We start from the raw sequence: 18,033 nt of genomic DNA on the forward strand, positions 1-18,033 counted from the left end.
TTGGAGAGATAACTATTAGTTTTCTGAATAACTGCAAGGAAAGAAGAGAGAACATGAGATCTTGTTCTTATTACAGAGCTGAAGTGTTTGGGAAATCACCCAGAAACTTCCTTTTATGCTGGCACACCTTTCTGACTGTGTATGTGCTGTGATCTCTTACAAAAGAATTCTTGTGTATGGGTCTTGGGTTAACAATAAACACACTGGTACGGACTTCAGTGTGCTCCACCTTTACTTCTTAAAGTCAAAGGTGTCTATCATGTGTCACCTTTCCTATCTGTCACCCTAAAAAGGTTATTCCAAAAACTCGGAGATCGTTTAGTTAAGAGATTTTTCACCATGTTGAAGAACCACTCTGGCCTTTGGCTTAAGGTCACCTGGGGGTGCCAGACTGCACTGTTCCTTTCTGAGTCTCCCTGGAGATCTGATTGTTCTCCACTGAAAGTTGACCCCAGGGGACAAGTCTGCCCAGACTGCTGGAAATAGGCTGAGGGGGTCTGTGCCCAAGTGAATGTCTGAGGGAGGTCTGCACAAAATGGATGGAGAGATCTGCTCTGCCTGACATCAGTGTCCTGTGCAGGCAAGGGGGGCTTTTTTTTGAGTGCTTTTGGAAGCTGTGATGATTTAAGTGAATCTATGATTGAACATTTTCTTGTTCTTTTGAGTTTTCCATAATGTTAAATCAATCAATACTGCTACTGTTCTCTGTACCAAGTTAATATTAGGGCTATCTCAAGGTTTCAACTTTGTTTCTCAGTTATTATGGATAGCACAGTAATTGTTAGTTTTAGAGTATATTATTAGAGTATAGCAGTATTTTTTTTCATGTATGCATTAAGAAATGCCTAAAGATACCACTACCATTGAAACAAAAATTGAAAACACTTTTTGAAAGACTCTATGTAGCAGAAATGTGGTCTGAAAAACATATATTAAGTTTTGGGGGTTTTAAAAAACCCTCATTTTATGGATATATTTCACACTCAGTGCCCTAATACAATGTCCATTAAAACCAATGGTAGCCTTTAATTGGTTCCAAAGACAATTTGTTTTGGAACAACTTTTTTAATGCAATGAAGTCCTCGCCCAGGTACAAAACCACTACTGGGAATAAACTTTGGTGACTTTCTTAAGTGTCCTAAATTGGAGAAATACTAGGGACTTTAGTAACTAAAATGTCACAGAAAAAGTAATATTGTGTCATTTTCATCTGCCATTATTTTTTCATGTAGAAGAACTTCAGAGCACATTAAAAAATAAAGCATGCAGGTGGCCAGTATTGTGGAGAATGAATGGAAATGTTGAAATTATTTTTGTAACAGCGAAGTGGAGGTTCACAGGATAAGATTTGTTTATGGAGATTTCTGAAAATTACCTATGCTAATTAACAGAACTCCTGCACTTGGCCTTGCAATATTATCCCTACAGAAGACCTACTCACTTCCCAGTCATTGCAGCGTGCAAGAGAAGCCACAGGTGCCATGATTTGTCACCTTGAAGCAGACTCAGAGCAAATTCATTTCCATGTCTGCAGTACAGTCAACTATTATTATCAGCTGTTGTAAAATTAATGTATAATCTCTTACAACAGAATCAAATGACAGTACAGTTATGGCCTACTGGAGTACTAAGCAGGTTTATATAAAATGTGTTTTGGACTAATGCCTGTGTAATCTTTGTGTTTACATTTACGAGACAGTAAATTTGTTCTGGACTGTGAGAGGAAATGCCTCCCTCTGTGGTCAATCTTACCACACTTACTGTTGAACGTTACCTTATGCATACACTTACCATACACTTACTTCTTCTAAAAGTCCCTATAGCCCTGGCAAGCCCTTCCTTTGAGGCGCAGCTTATTGTTCCTAATAAAAACAATAGAGTGACACAAAACAAAGCTCTTTCTTAGACCAAAACATGCTTTAGAGGCCAGAGTCCTTTTTGATATATCTGCTGTTCTCTCTTAATGAGTTTATAATGTCCTGCACTTACTTCAGATGGGTTCTCCCAGTGATTTCTTAGTGCATGTAGGGCTCTTTTTGAGTGTCAGGCATACAAAAGGTCAGTCTTTCAGGGTAGGTGGAAGTCTCATGTTTCTTACATTGCAGTTATTGGGACTGTGTGGAGTAACTTGTGTTACAAGTTTTTGGCAAGTAGTAAAATTAAAATTATTTTATTTTATATTTTTAAAGGTACTAGGTAATATAGATGTTGCAAATTATTCCTTGAGTTAAGCTTTTATTTTCTGGTAACAATCTGCAATGTCCTGTCCTGTTCAAAGAAAGGGTAGCAAAGATTCTGCCTGCTTTGTGTGGTAGCTCATGTATGCTCAGTCCTGAAAGACTTATTTCTGCTGCAACAGCAATAAAGTCTCCAAAATTATGTGTATGTAAGTGTCTATGCACCTTTTGTGTTCCAGAGAAATAGTAACAATGATGTGTTAGGAAAATAGGCTTCAATTTAACTAAAAATCACGTTTGGTGGAGGAATCTATCACTTGTGCCCAAGTGAATCTTTATGACTGAGTAAGTGGGACAAGAGAACGGAAAAATTGCTCTCTTCTTCTGTAAGCAAGAAGCAGCAGTGTTTCTTGGTTTTTTTTATTTCGTTTAGGAAAAAAAAATCTTTCATTTTAGTTTTATATCAAATCAAAACATTCAACCTGGTCTGAAACAGAATGAAGGGTATTGTTTGGTTGTATATTTTCAGATATGTATATGCAATGCTGAGCACAGTGAGTGCCTGGATTGAGGACCCAGTGAAGTCTGCCCGTTCTCATGGGATGAATATATGTGTATCCAGAGATACCCATATATTGGTCACTGAGGGCTTCCTGCTTCATAATTACAAACCCCTGGTAGACCTATTCAATGTACACGACTACCTGGCAGTTCCATATGAAGAATGCAAAAGGAGGAGAAGCACACATAACTACACCATTCCTGACCAACTGGGTCTCTTTGATGGGCATATCTGGCCCATGTACCTAAAACACAGGAGAGGAATGGAGGACATGGTGTGGATGTTATTTAGGTGTTTATTAGATGTTTACTTAATCCTTTCTGAACAAAGCTAAAACTAAAAATGCTTATATTTTGACAGAGACTCCATTTGAAAACAGAAGTAAAAAAACCCAAAAAGCAACCTTTAAATTTGAATTTTTTTCAAATACCTTCATAAGATAGGCTATAATATTTTGTTTAGAAATATATAGTGAAATATAACTTAATTTTCTTTCTCACCCCCTTTTTTTTTCTCCTGTATCTTCAGTTCTTCTCTTGTATTCTGCCACCTAACCAATAAAGCTCTCTCAATTTTATAATTTATAATAAATTTAGTGCTTATGAAAAATTTCAAGCCTGACAGATATACACTTTTGACAAGAACATTAGCAGAATGTTATCCAAAAGCCAAGAGTGAAATGGGATCTGTTATCTTCCAACACTGTGTATTCCTCATTTAATGGTTATTTAAAAAAAAAGTTTTTTCTCAAAATATGGTAAATACAGTGGAACTTACAGTGTGTTGCTACAGACAGTTACTTTCAGACATACAGATAAACCTACATAACATAAACTAAAACTGTTCTGTTATTTTGGTAGATCTCTGCTGCTTACACAGTGTAGAAATGAGTCTTTAGTTTTTTCCTCACTATTCACATATTCTCTGTTTTTCCCCATGAAAAGAAAAGCAGACTTATTCCACCCACTGTCATTGTGAAAAGACTCAGGCACTCCAGGTCCTACATGCAGTGTATCCAGATAGTCTTCATTTAAGTTTGTGATAAGTTATTCAAGAACAAGGATCTGAGAAATGTGCATGACTCACATCTCTATGTATGAAGCAAATTCATTGTGGCTGCAAAAGGTTAAGTTTGCTGCCCTACTTAACTATCCCTGAAAACCTGAATTTCTTGTTTCACCTGGAGAAAACTATTTTCTGATTATGGTAAATAAGTAATCAGAATTAAGCTGTGTCACTCTATATACATTTTAGATACTTTTTAAATTTCAAGTATTGTACAAGTCAGACACTTTTTGCAGTGTGCTAGGATTTAAATGATTTAGTGATACAGAAGGTTGATGTCACCCAACCTTTTTTGTCTGACACACTTGCTGCTGACAGCAGTCAGCAATCCTTACAGTGGAACTTAGTTTTTGAAATTGGGTCATGAGATATTCCATGAAATGGTTTCCCCAGGTAGGACTGACATTGCTGCCAAAGACATATGCCTTGCAGGAGCAGGATAAGCTGGAAAACTTGCAAAGCATTTGCTGAGCTGGTGTAGCAGCTCAGTCAGCAGCAGTTTATAGCCCTTGGGCAATAAATGCAGTCCTTGTGTTCATCTTGTCTTTGTTTTCTCTTAATCATTCTTTAATAGTTTGGACTTTCTCCTTCTCCATTGGCTTGATAATATTCTACAGTTCTCCACTCTTTGGATTTTTACTATACTGTTTCTTCCCTACTTCCTGTGGTGTCCTATGCACTCCTTTATTATTAACTTTACATTCCTTCATCTTAAATTTTCCTTGTGTCACGGTTTAGGCCCAGCCAGCACCAACCGGGCCTCCTCTCATTCACCCCCCACCCCCACTGTGGGACAGGGAGAAGAAAATCCACCCAAAGGCTCCTTAATCCAGACAGGACAGGGAGGTTTGTGTTCCCCAGTTACGGTAACAGGAAAAAAACAGACAGGTTCAACTTGGGAAGGAAAAAACCTAATTTAATCTACAAGGAGGAAGAGAAAACATGGCCAGATCTTCATACCTTCCACCATCCCCCTCCTGCTCCCCGGTCCCGGATCCCTTCCCTGCCACCGCCCACTCAGGGCTCAGGGAGGGGCAGAGGCGGTTCAGGGTCAGTTCCCCACACGGTGTTTCTGCAGCTCCTTCCTCCTCAGGGGGAGGACTCCTCACATTCTTCCTCCGCTCCAACGCGGGGTCCCTCTCCCGGGAGAGTCCTTCAGGAACCCCTGGGACATGAGCCCCTCCCAGAGGTGCAGTCCCTCAGGCACAGACTGCTCACGCCTGGGCTGCACACAGAGTCACGGCTGCTGCGGGAGCAGTCACCTCCTCTGCCGCGGGGTCCTACACGGCCTCAGATCCACATCTGATCCTCTCCGTGATCCTGCACAGGCTGCAGCTTCATGTCTGCCCACCTGTGACACTTCAGGGACTACAGATCCACATTTACCCCACCGTGGTCCTTCAGGGACTGCTCCGCCGTGCTCCTCCATGGGCTGCAGGAGCACAGCTGCCATCTCACCATGGGATGCGGGGAAATCTCTGCCCAGGCACCTTTCCCCCTCCTTCTTCACTGACCTGGGTGTATTTTCTCTGGCATTTCTGTCTCACCTCCTCCTCTCCTCTGCTTTACACGTCTCTTTTTTTCATATTTTTTTTTTTTAGTTTTGTATCTCTTGAATATGTTACTAAAGTTAATAATAAAGGAGTGCAAAGCATTTGATGAGCAGGTGTAGCAGTTCAGTCAGCAGCAGTTTATAGCCATTGGGCAATAAATGCAGTCCTCATGTTCATCTTGTCTTTGTTTGCTCTTAATCATTCCTAAATAGTTTGGACTTTAGCCTTCTCTTTCTCCATTGACTTGGTAATATTCTACAGTTCTCCACTCTTCGAATTTTTACTATATTGTTTCTTCCCTACTTCCTGTGGTGTCCTACTCCCTACCCCCACCCCTCTTCCACTGCACTGACCCAAGAGACCTTGTCCCAAGCATCATTCAGTATCTGATAATAACTTACAATAAGGGATTGGTAGCATAAAAAATGATCCCAGGCAAGACTGTAAAAAGAAGCAAGAGGGATGGGTTCTATGTCCAAAGGAGCTTAAACCCAATTGTAGTTTTTCCTACCTCTGCACAATGGAAGTCTGCAAGCCCAAGAGTAATCCTGAACCTTTCAGTACTACATGTGCTACATAGTATGTATGCTATATCTTGGAAGGTTTATATTTTTGTGTATACTAAAGAAAGGAATCTTTTGCAAGTTTTCATCTTCATGGTTTAGCCTCACTATAGAGATTTCTGTTTTTTTTAGCAGTGCTGTCTCTAGGTTCACTGTAGGCTATAAAGAGAAATTTGAAGCAGCCAGTCCTCATCTCCCACGCTCTCCTTCACACATGCAGTTCATAATTTGTGAAGCACATCTGTTTCTTAACTATGTTATATCTGGAAGACTTTCATCTTTGTAGTGATATTTCCTAATGTCTTGAAATGTCAGCTCCTGGAGAAATTATGTTACTTAATTAGCCTCATAATTAAGACAGCCTAATATTTTTCTATCAGAAAAGCTTGTTTGCCTGCTTGTAATTTTTGCAGGCTACCTGATTGGATGTGAATTTTCTGGGGTTTGTAACAGGTACAGGCTGCCTCTTCTCAAAAGCAAAAAATGTGACCCAGAACAACATGAGAAGTCCTTTGTGCATGCACTTTGTCAGAAGGGGGTATTTGGTAGGGTTGATAGCTATATCGAGAGCAAAAGAACTTTTTTGCTTCCTAAGAATACTTTGCTTCAAAGTGACCAAGTCTTTCAATATAAAATTGCACTTTATATGTTGTAAGCCAACAGATTCATTCCTATTTGACAGATGCATTCTGTATTCTTGATATTTTGGGAAAACTCACCATCCTCTCAGCACAGAGAGGATACGCTGGTGGCACCCTTGGTCTACTTCTGTTCCTGCTTCTACACTACTGTTTACCCACAGCAGACTGCAAACCTGGCATGTATTAAAAGCTGGCTAAGCAGCCCTCTTTGTCCTGCATGTTCAGGTTTCCATGTGCTGAGTAAGGGCAGTGATCACAGGATGGTCATATGATGGAAGTAATTGAATAAGAGCCTGGAGGATCTCTGTCTGTCTTTCTCTGTCTCTTTAGCTTTCTATGCATCTTCTCTTCTGTGACCTAGAAGTTAGCAGCTCTGAATAAACTACTAAGTTAGTTATGTACAATGCTAAATTCCCTGATAGGCAGGCCCTAGGCATTTCAAACTGAACATCCAAAAGTAGTAGAAAATGCTTATAATGTCTTATTGCCTTAGTTCCTCTCTGTGGTGTTTCTTCACTGTAAAAAAATATTTTACAAGCAGAAGCATTGCAAAATAAATTAATAAGTGTTAAAAAACATCTGGATATTATCATCATGAACACTATAATAGAGGCTGCTAGGAAATCAGCCATTCGTGTAATTTTAAAACTCATATTGAGCACAGAGACTAAACAATGTACTGTAAATAAAGTCTATCTACAGAATGATAAAACAAAATAGTGGGTAACTATTCAGTGAGCATCATTTGTATTAACACTGTAGGAAGCACTGGATGTAATTAAAGATGATATCATACTGAATTTTCCTGAAAATGGCTGAGCTGATGCAGTGAAAGCAATATTAATATTGTCAACTCCTAACTTCGGAGTTCTTGACATTGCAGTTACAGCATTCTGTGGCTGTAAATTTTGAAGCATTTAAAATATGAACTTGAAGCTTTTTTTTTATTTGTTTTAGCTATTGCACAGGCTTTCTGCATTCCAGAAGAAATGGGGATATGGTTGGTTTAAATATATACATCTATTTTTCATCATCCTCACTCAAAGATTATGCTTAAATTGCAGTAATTATTTGCTCTTCTCATTTTAAGAAATCTTTTATTCTCCTCACAGCCTAGTAGTAAAGACACAGTTAACACACTCCAGTTAATCTTCTGGAGGGACAGCTAACCTGTTTCTCATTGTCATTTGTTCTGTAATGGAGACTTGTTGTTTTGTACCACAGGAATTGCTACAAACTCTCCCATCTGCTGAAATGTAGTGGTCTCATGAGATTTACTTTAACATGAGGGGGGAAAGCCTGATCATAAGCACTTAGGAAAAACGGGGAATGAGATGCCCTTATGCCACAAATTGCTGATGCAATGGAGGCTCATGCTATCCAAGATGAAGTCTTCTTTTACTTTTGAAAAGAAATTTCAGGTGACTGATTTTTTGCTGTTTCTTCTTTTATGCCTCCATGATCTTTGAATTATCTTGTAAAAGCAAGTGATTGGGTTCAAAGGGAGGAAAATGGTAGCATTGGAGGAAGGCAGCAGTGGCCATACAAGGAAGGTTTGTCCCCTTAGGACTTCTGTGTCTGGCCCATGCCAAGCCATCCTCCTCCATGGCACTTGGCCCATACCTTGTTTCTTGTTCATTTGGTATAATTGAGGATTTTAGGCAGAGGTCAGCCCATGCCTAGGATTAGGATTAGAAGAAAGATGAATAGTGTGACTAAAGCTGCTAAAGACCTGCTAAGGAACTGCTCAAGGAAGATCAAAGTTGCAGAAAGCAGCTTCTAAGCTAATGTTCAAACCAGGTCTAGGATTAGTATTAGGTCTTGGATTAGTTTAGGGTGACAAATCCAAGAGCTCAAGTTTGATTAAGCTGAAAGGGTCTGCCCAAGAAAACTCTTGTCTCCCAGTGTTTTGTCTGGCCTATGACTGGAGGGCTTTGGCTCAGCACACACATTGAATTAGACTCAAGAGTTACTGTGTTTGGGATTTAGGGGAGACTAAGCATAGAGTTCCAGTGTATGGGAAAAGGAAAGGAGGCAAGGAGACTGTAGGAAGGCTGTCCAAGGAATTGTAGGTTGCCACAAAATGTTTACCCAAGACCTTTTTCATTTGAACATGGCAGGGAATCCTTTTGTTTGAGTTTAACTTAGAATGTTGAGTAGAATAAATTTCATGAGAGAACAAGAGGCTGTAGTTAAATATTCAGTCTCAGCCTCCGATGAATACATTGCACTGATATGATCAGAAGGGGATATTGTGTTAATGAGAACAAACAGGAGGGGGAAAACTAACTTTGCATATTCTTTTTTTGGATGGGAATATTTGTGGTTTTTTTCTGCTGGGGTTCTGTCTTCTTTAAGCAGTTGCCAGTGACTGGAGACTTTGCTGGAGGTACATTGGCATTGATGGAGGTGCAATGGGATTGCAGAACTTTGCCTCTCTATCTTTCTTTGGTTTAGTGATGCTTTCAGTGGCTATGCTGTATGTGGTAACACTTGGCCCATGTTGCTCTTCCTCTCTTCTACTTTTGCAGCTTAAAAGTTCCTGACTTATCTTCATGCTGTAAGAAACAATGTGCAGAAGTAGAAACTATTTTTATGTTAGTGGATTTTTATGTAGCAAAGCACAGGGACAGACAAAGCAGGACCACCAGGTAAATGGGGCTTGATATTGTGACAGAGATCAGCAGTGCAGACCTGGAGATCTGGAGAGCAGAGAGCTTCCGAGCAAAGGATGTGATGGAGCCAGGTAGCACTGTCAACTTCTGTTTAAATCATGACTCTATTTTAATTCAAGCTGGAATGCATGGAGAGGAAGGAGTAAGAATGATCTCTAGGACTTAAAAAAATTTGTAACCTTGAGGTGGAACCACCAGCATTCAGCTGAATGAAATACACCCTTTCCTTTGCTGGAAGAAAAGGGCGATAAGATAGAAACATGGGTCTCAGCAGTGATACTATCAAAGTCGGGGAACATCCCATTACAAAGCCTTCTATGATCTATGATGATGATCCTGTAATCAAAAATCTGCCAGTGGAATTGATGGCCAATAGAGATGGGATTACTATGCTCTGAATAACTACAACAGCCCTCACTGGTATTCTCATAGCGGGCATCATCTGCACCATGGTGGCCAGAAGTGACCTGAAAGTAGCCTGGAATTTTCAATTAGGGGATTTTGAGAGCTATGAATGATGGTGGAAACAAGGGATTTTGAGAAAGCTTCTAGAAACAATCCCCAAAAGGCCAAAATGGCATCTTCTGCTGAAAAGGGGGTTGGGATGTTGCACACAGAGCTGGCCAAGAAAGCAAATTTCTAGGTCTCAGTGACACAAGAGCTCTATTTCTATGACAATTAGACAGCTCCTGCTAGAAAGGGAATCGTATGCCCAAGTCTGAATGCACTCAGGTGTTCCATACCTGGCAATCTAATGATTCTGTATTGACAATTGTGACCCACAGGGATCTGACTGCAACCTGAAGTTCAGAGAGAAGCTGTATGAATTGCTAATTCAACCTTCTCCTGAACTGCCTGGTGTCAATACAGCACACTGGAGTCAGAGAAAGTGCTGCCTGAGTAACTTGTACGATGGATAGTGCTTTATGTTTTAGTTCTGTTTCTCCAAGTGTTCTGTTGCAAAACCTTCATCTGTCTTTGAGCTGTTAAACAAATAGATTTACTAAAGAATGGGTGTTGCTTTGGTCTGACCTTCCTATACTGCAGAACAATATCTCATGGTGAGCAATTACTTTGATTCATTATTACTCTTTAGAGTGCTTTTTCCTCTAAGACACACACTTTCGGATGAAGTATAATGTTAAGCCTTTTGAAGCATAAGTTCAATTGATAGAAATTGAAATAAGCCCTTCATGATTTATAGAAGGAATTTAAACTTCTATTTATAATGAAAATAGTGCTTAAAATTCAGATGTGCTTTGTTAAAAAAAGCGAATAACAAATTAAATTATTTTCTTTGAGGTTAAGGGTTTAATTTTTTTTTACAACCAGTATTGGTTTTGGTACTGTATTATTATTACAGCAGACCAAATGACTTTGAACTAAGAATCCCATATTCATGTGCTATTAAAAGTAATTTTCATTATATTTTTCTGAAACATTTAAATCAGATCATATAAAGTCAGGCAAATGAGTTAATATACAATATGAATCCACTTTTCACTCACCATAATTGCTTCAGTTACACTCACCTTCTCAAATACTTTTGCTATAATTATCTTATTCTGCCAGTCAGGATCTTTTTACCTGCTAAGTTTAGCTGGAGTGAGAATATACATATAACATATCTTTCATATAACCTTTAGGAATAAATTCATATTAATTTAAATTATGTTTTCTCAACCTAATAAAACTGAATGTGTAACTTGTAATATTTCGAAGTCAAATTCCTAAATATAATATACATTTACAGTTTTTTCCAAAATGGCAATCTGTATTATAGGCAAGATTTCACACACACAAGTATAATAATAATTTAAATTATATTTCCCAAATAAAACAATAATTTCCTCTTGTTGCATACATTGTATTACTGTTTATGTTTTCAGTTTCAGCAGTTTGAGTTACTAGCAGTGTATATACCTTTGACTTTTGACTATTCTGAACATAAAATTAAACCTTGCTAACAATTCATTGGAAGCTGTTTTGGCCTGGTAAAAAATGAAATCCTTTTGACAGGATGCTACGCTCTTAATCCACGAAGAAAGGAAAAAAATTAAATGCATCTTTTTATATAGTCTTATGAAGATCAGTTGCTTTGGACATTACTAAATGATATACTTCAAGGCAAAAAATACCCGTTAAATTTTTTTTCAGGTCATATAATTAGTAATTTCTCAGATTTTATTATCAGAGCCAATATACTTAGATAATTTGTAAAGATTCTAATCCAATTTTTAGGATGGACAAATTTTCTTCAGGACTTGATTAGAGTTGAACTTGTACTCTGTCCTCTCATTCCTTAGACAAGTGTCTCAGTCCAGGATTTGAGCATTTATTGATTTCTTAGCTTTGGAGAGTCTAATTAATGAATGAATTTAATTAATTGGTTGAATTAATGAACACATTTAACTAATTAAAATTATTACTAATGTATTACAGCTTTCTAATGAGATTCCCTCTCTTGCCAAATATGTATCAATGCCTATTTTATCCAAGTCATCTTCAAGTCAGAGGGCAGGAATGCAGCCCAGAATATCTGGATTTAATTTTCTTCTGTTAACAAAGTATATTCAATGTGGGCTAGCATCATCTGTGCTTGCCTCCTTTTATTTCCTCTTTTTCCATGCAAAACCATTTTTCATTCCTCATGCTTGCTCAGCCAAGTTGTCACCTAATGTTCTCATTTATTTCCTTCATTCGCCATAATGATTGCAAGCATTGCAGGTACTAAAGTAGTTTGCTGATCACTCCTTCTCCACTTTTCATTAGTAATTGACTTATCAAGTAGTTAAGTGAATAGGCAACTTATGTGTGCTGCAACACTTTGATTTATCTTAAAAGTTTGCATATTAGGTTTAGCTATGATTAATTTAAAAGGAGTTATCCTATGATTATGTGTCATGTTTCTGATAACTTTGTCACCATTTGCTTCAAATCAGGGGTGGAGCTAATCTTGGAAAGAGCTTTGTCCGTGTGTTGGGAAGCAGCTGGATGCCACCTCAGTTGGAAGTGCTGACTCATCTCAGGCATATTTCCATTTAATTTACACTCAGCACCAAGCAGCAGAAGGGCTGAATAGTGCCTTCAAAGGAGCAAACTAAAACTATTGCTTGAAGTCCTTGTAAACTGCAGGGTTTAATGAGAGAGGAAAAATACATTTTCAAAGGCACAGATAGGGGTAGCTTTTCACAGAACATGGATGTTGTGAGGCTTGCAGCGACTGGAGAGACATGCTGCTTTTGTTTGTTTAACAGCAGCAGAGCTTAAAAATTGCTGGCAACTCATCTGGGCATTGATATGGCAGTGGAATGGGGAAGGCTGCAGGGTGGTAACACCTTGGAACCTTAAAGCACTTCTGCAGTTTCTGAGATCTATTTTCATTTAAGATGTTAGGACGTTAGCACATACTCCACATAGTTCAAGTGGCATCAATGGACTGGGCATCCATTACTGACACAGTAGCCCTGGCAAAATTTCTCGGTGAATTTTTCCTGGGACAAGACCACTGTCGTTTCTGAAATCTCATTCCCTTGAAAACAGTAGGACTTTCCATCAGCTGTAAATATCAAATTGAATTCAAATGTGAATATTTTCAAGAAGCAAATTTGTTGCCTATGTCTTGTTGGCTTTTTTTTTTTCCTGTGCTGTTGGAATTTAATTAGCCTAGCACAGATTATCTTTTAGTAAATATGCAGCATGTTTATAAAAGCTAAATTGTCTTGCTGGTATGTTTCATTGACTGTTAAAATTAATGTTTTTTATTTGTTCAGATGGTTTTTTGGCTCAATCAAACGAGCAGATGCCGAGAGACAACTGTCATACCCTGGAAACCAGGCAGGAGCCTTCCTAATCAGAGAAAGTGAAAGTCTAAAAGGCGAATATGCACTTTCAGGTATATTCTAGTTTTTCATCATAAGCAATGTTTAAAAAATTTCTCAGGTTATCTGGACTTTTTAATTTTTGAGAACAATAAACGGTGGGCATGGAATTGTAATGAAGTGCATAATAATATTTCTTTCCCTGGATATATGTAAAGTAAACTTGGCAAGGGTAACTTGAGTTTTTACTAACATTTATTTTAAAGGCTTTGTTTATTATTATGCTTAGAACATAAATTTCTTATGCTTAGTATTTCCAGTATGCCAATCACCTTAAAATAGAAACTTGTGATTAAAATGTTGAAAAATACATTATAGTTGTACATTCCTGTTCTGATTAGCACACAAAATAAAAATTAAACCATGTTGGTAGCTATCTGCAGTTTAAGATGAGATTATTGCCACAGCACACCCCTAGGTTTATACTTGTTTGTTTTCAGAGGCAAATTATAGGAAGATCTTCAAAGCTGTACTTCAGAATCAGTCATTTTAAAAATTAGTTATAAACATCAGCAAAAAGGTAGATTTAGTTTGAAGATGGGTTTTGAAATTTATTTGAAGTTCTTTAACTTGAGTCTGAAAGACTATCAAATAAGCACACTTATTTGATAATCATTTTACTTATTTACATTTATATCCATGCAATATTTTTCATGTCATAGATATTTGCCATATTAGACAATAAATGTGATTGCTCATTGGTTGTTTCTGCTTTCTATCAAACTTGTCATACAAGTGTGAGTCAAGAGTATAATCTTGTCCCTGACATAACAGGACTATACACCCAAACCTTCTGATGTGTTCTACCTATATAATTCCACAGGCGAGTAAAGACACTTGGTGTTTGTGAGCAAACTGTAAGTTGACATGTGCAGAATTATGTTAGTTAAATGAGAGGCACGTTGTGCATAACCGGATTCTTTCATATTGATATCTTGTGCTGGATGTTTATATCTCAGTCACCTTCTGAGCATTACCAAAAAACATGTTGGGCGTTGTAATGAACTTTTGACACATTCTTGGTTTCTCTTTATAAATAATAAAGAAGGGTTACATACCTGCAATGACTTGTGGTAATGGGAGGGTTGCTCTTTATTGACAAGAAATATGCATTACACATGGACTACAATACAGGGAAGTTTATGAAATAAATATGATATTAGTAGTTCTGAGTGAGTTCATTCCATAGTCTTCAGTTTGCCCTCAAGGAAATTTTTTCTTGCCAAGAGACACTGATAGGAAAATTAACATGAGCAAGGAGTCAGACAGCTTCTGAACTGTGACAGATCTGACCCCTGTGCTTTTACCCTTTCATCCAAAGACTATTATAGCCTCAGATTTTCAAAATGCTTTCCCTCTATATGCCAACTGATTCGCATCTTACACTGTTTCAGCTTTCTTCAAGTCTTCTTCAATTAACTGATTTCATCCAGGGGCTAGGCTAGACTGATAATAGAATAATGTTACATAGGAGAGGATAGATAGGTCTGGTTTATCTGCTTAATGCTGGCACTTGAATACAGGACACATTACTAAAACTGGTAAAAAATTGTAGCATTTTAGGAAAGATTAAAAATCCAGCATCCAGACTACTCCTCTAACAGGAAAGCAGCAAATACCTTACTTAAACTATGAAGTACAGCACAGAAAGAGCCAAGAGAATGAAAATAAAGTTAAGCCAGCATTTGTGGCAGGATGAGATCACCCTTTGATGCTGTTTAATTTTTTTCCTGAATAAAATTTTCCTGAATAAATTTTTTTCCATGGATAGAAACCATATCCTACCGATTTAGAATACGTGATTAAATTATAAAAGCTTGTGGAAGACATTTCTCAGGTTTCTGTATGAGTTTATTTGGGAACAGGAGATTTGATGGTGGCTGATAATATATGAAAGAAACCATCAGTGTGGATTTCTTCCGTGATGGAATGTTTCATGAAGGGAGGGAAGAGTATCTCTGAAGAATGTTATATACACCTAGGAAGGCTCCAGATACCAGAGCCAGCCCCTCCTTCATGAACAAATCTAAGTTGTCCTCTGAGCTTGTGTGCATATATACATTTGTCATCTCAGATGGATTAAACCTTTATGCTCTTTTAGGCAAAGAAGAAGAAATTCTGAAGCAGTCTGTAGGCAGTGAGTATTAATGATATTTACCAGTGCTGCTAGATCTTTCAGCAGCTTCCCAGACCTGAATGTAATTTAGCTTCAGCATTCTACTTCATTCTGAACAGCTAAATATTATTTGCTGCTTACTGAATTGGCTTGACTGAATGACATCTGTTTGTGTTGTGCAAGCTTTTTTGCTTCCAATCTAATAGTATACATAATGGTCTAGACATTGTATATCCATAATCTCATTACTTATGTCTACGCGGGGGAGAGTTAGTGCATTCTAAAGCAAATGATGAAGCAGGGAGTGCTAATTGGAAGGAAGGTTGTTTGGTCCACCAGATTCTATGGAGAAGGCAATTTTTCTGAGTCTCTCCTCTTTGTTCCAGGAGAAGGAGTTAAAAGACACTCAAAGCAGAGGCAGTGTGTGAAAAGCAGTGTTTTCTTGAGAAATAATGATTCAGAACTATTTCTTTTAAAAGGTCTTGGACTGCTTGGGTTTTCTATACCTTTTGTTGCTTTTTTGGATTTGTTCTGGGGTAGATGGTAAGGGCTAGAAGGGTGAAAACCTGGCTTTCAGAATTAAGAGCTTTAAGAAAATATTATTAGCTGTTCAGCCTAAGATGAAAGTGTAATAAAGATAAAAAAGCAAATAAGTAGAAAAGAAAGAGACTGTACACAAGTACTGTATACAAGTACAGTAGAATTCGCTGAGTTTTAGTAAAGTGTCATGTGTTCAAGTGCAAACATTAAGCAGATAATAAAGGCCTATCTATCTTTTTCTCCATAACTACACACTGTTGTGCTTTTGGGGTTGGTTTCATACTCATATGGGCAATGAATAAGAGACTTAATATTAATGAGGAAGAGAAATGGATCTCCTTGAGGGGAAAACAAACAAACAAACAAGAAATAAACAAACAAAACCCCACAAAAAATCCTCTACCTTTCATTAAAATGAGACTTTTCACTCCTAAGTTGCCTTGTTGGGAAAACTCATGATTTGCAAGACTTAGATGATAAATGGCAATTTAAATTAAAACAAAAAGTGATGTTCTCTAAGGTTTTTCTCAGCTGTGAGTGGTTAAATGGAAAGCTCATCAAACCAGATAGGCCACTGAGATGTGTTGCAATAATTTTAAAGTGTGTGACATTTTAAAAATAGGTTTTCCCATTTTAAAAAATGCACATGTTGTCGACAGATTTTTATGTTGGTATCTCCAGCATCTGGTGTGAAATGTACTAAATTTTAAACATGTTGGTGCCATTTCAGACATTGCTTCTTTTTAATTAAAAGCCATAATTTAGATGTGCTGGGCTTAATTGAGTGTCACTGCCAGTGATAGCAGGAGGCTTTCTACTAAATCTATTTGGGAGCTGTGATTCTTTTGGGAAGGGCAAATTGAAGAGAAAAATGATGCGGTCCTCAAACCCAGCTGCTGTCAAGCTGTGTGAAGTTGAAGTTCATAGAATCATAGAATCATAGAATCGTAGAATCGGCTGGGTTGGAAGGGACCTCTGAGATCATCAAGTCCAACCCTTGATCCACTACCGCTGCAGTTACCAAACCATGGCACTGAGCGCCACATCCAGTCTCTTTTTAAATATCTCCAGGGACGGAGAATCCACTACTTCCCTGGGCAGCCCATTCCAATGCTTGATCACCCTCTCGGTAAAGAACTTCTTTCTAATATCTAACCTAAACCTCCCCTGGCACAACTTAAGACCATGCCCTCTTGTCTTGCGGAGAGTTGGAAAAAGAGACCAACCCCCACCTGGCTACACCCTCCTTTCAGGTAGTTGTAGAGAGTGATGAGGTCTCTTTTGAGCCTCCTCTTCTCCAGGCTGAACAGCCCCAGCTCCCTCAGCCTCTCCTCATAGGATCCGTGCTCGAGTCCTTTCACCAGCCTGGTTGCCCTCCTTCGGACCTGCTGCAGGACCTCAATATCCTTCCTTAACTGAGGTGCCCAGAACTGGACACAGTACTCGAGGTGTGGCCTCACCAGCGCTGAGTACAGGGGCAGAATTACTTCCCTGGACCTGCTGGCCACACTGTTCCTGATACAGGCCAGGATGCCATTGGCCTTCTTGGCCACCTGGGCACACTGCTGGCTCATTTTCAGCTTCCTGTCAATCCAGATTCCCAGGTCTCTTTCTGCCTGGCTGCTCTCAGCCACTCTGTGCCCAGCCTGGATCTCCCCATGGGGTTGTTGTGGCCAAAGTGCAGGACCCGGCACTTGGCCGTGTTGAACCTCATCCTGGTGGAATCAGCCCAATTCTCCAACCTGTCCAGGTCCCTCTGCAGAGCCCTCCTGCCTTCCAGCTGATCCACACTCCCCCCCAGCTTAGTGTCATCTGCAAGCTGTGAACCTTTCCTGTTTAACACTTGGGTATGGACGTAAGGATGACTGGAAGCAACAAGGGGGTTATGGCTAGGTCTTCCCTGAGTGACAGGTGCTCTGTTTTGAGTTAGGCAGAGGAGCCACCCCACTCTGCAGTGCTGCCTGTGTCCTGTGCAAGACTTGTACAGCCAGACTTAGCCCTGGGGTACAAGTGAACAGCCCCCTCTCAAATACTGCACTAATCTCAGCTGCTTATCACAAGAAGAACCGGTGTCAGTGCAGAAATTTTCTCCAGCTTCGTCATGCACTTTTGACACTCCCAGTGACAAGGCTTCATAAAAAGTTTATTTAAGAAATTAGGGCACATCCTTCAAACCAACTCTTGCATTAACGTTAGCCGCTTCATAAGTAATAATTATAATGCTGCTAATAAATAAAGCATGTAGTCAAACTACTATCAC

At 38.8% G+C, this 18,033-nt stretch overlaps 1 protein-coding gene across 1 annotated transcript in view; it reads left to right on the top strand.

Moving 5' to 3' along the window:
• Positions 1-18,033, top strand: part of FRK (fyn related Src family tyrosine kinase) — a 50,780-nt gene that overhangs the window by 9,726 nt on the left and 23,021 nt on the right. Inside the window, exon 2 of the mRNA XM_071741119.1 lies at positions 13,010-13,131. Within this exon, the coding sequence (XP_071597220.1) occupies positions 13,010-13,131 (122 nt within the window). The remainder of the gene's footprint in view (positions 1-13,009; positions 13,132-18,033) is intronic.

This window comes from Heliangelus exortis, chromosome 3, assembly GCF_036169615.1.
Source record: "Heliangelus exortis chromosome 3, bHelExo1.hap1, whole genome shotgun sequence".
Lineage (NCBI taxonomy): Eukaryota > Metazoa > Chordata > Aves > Apodiformes > Trochilidae > Heliangelus > Heliangelus exortis.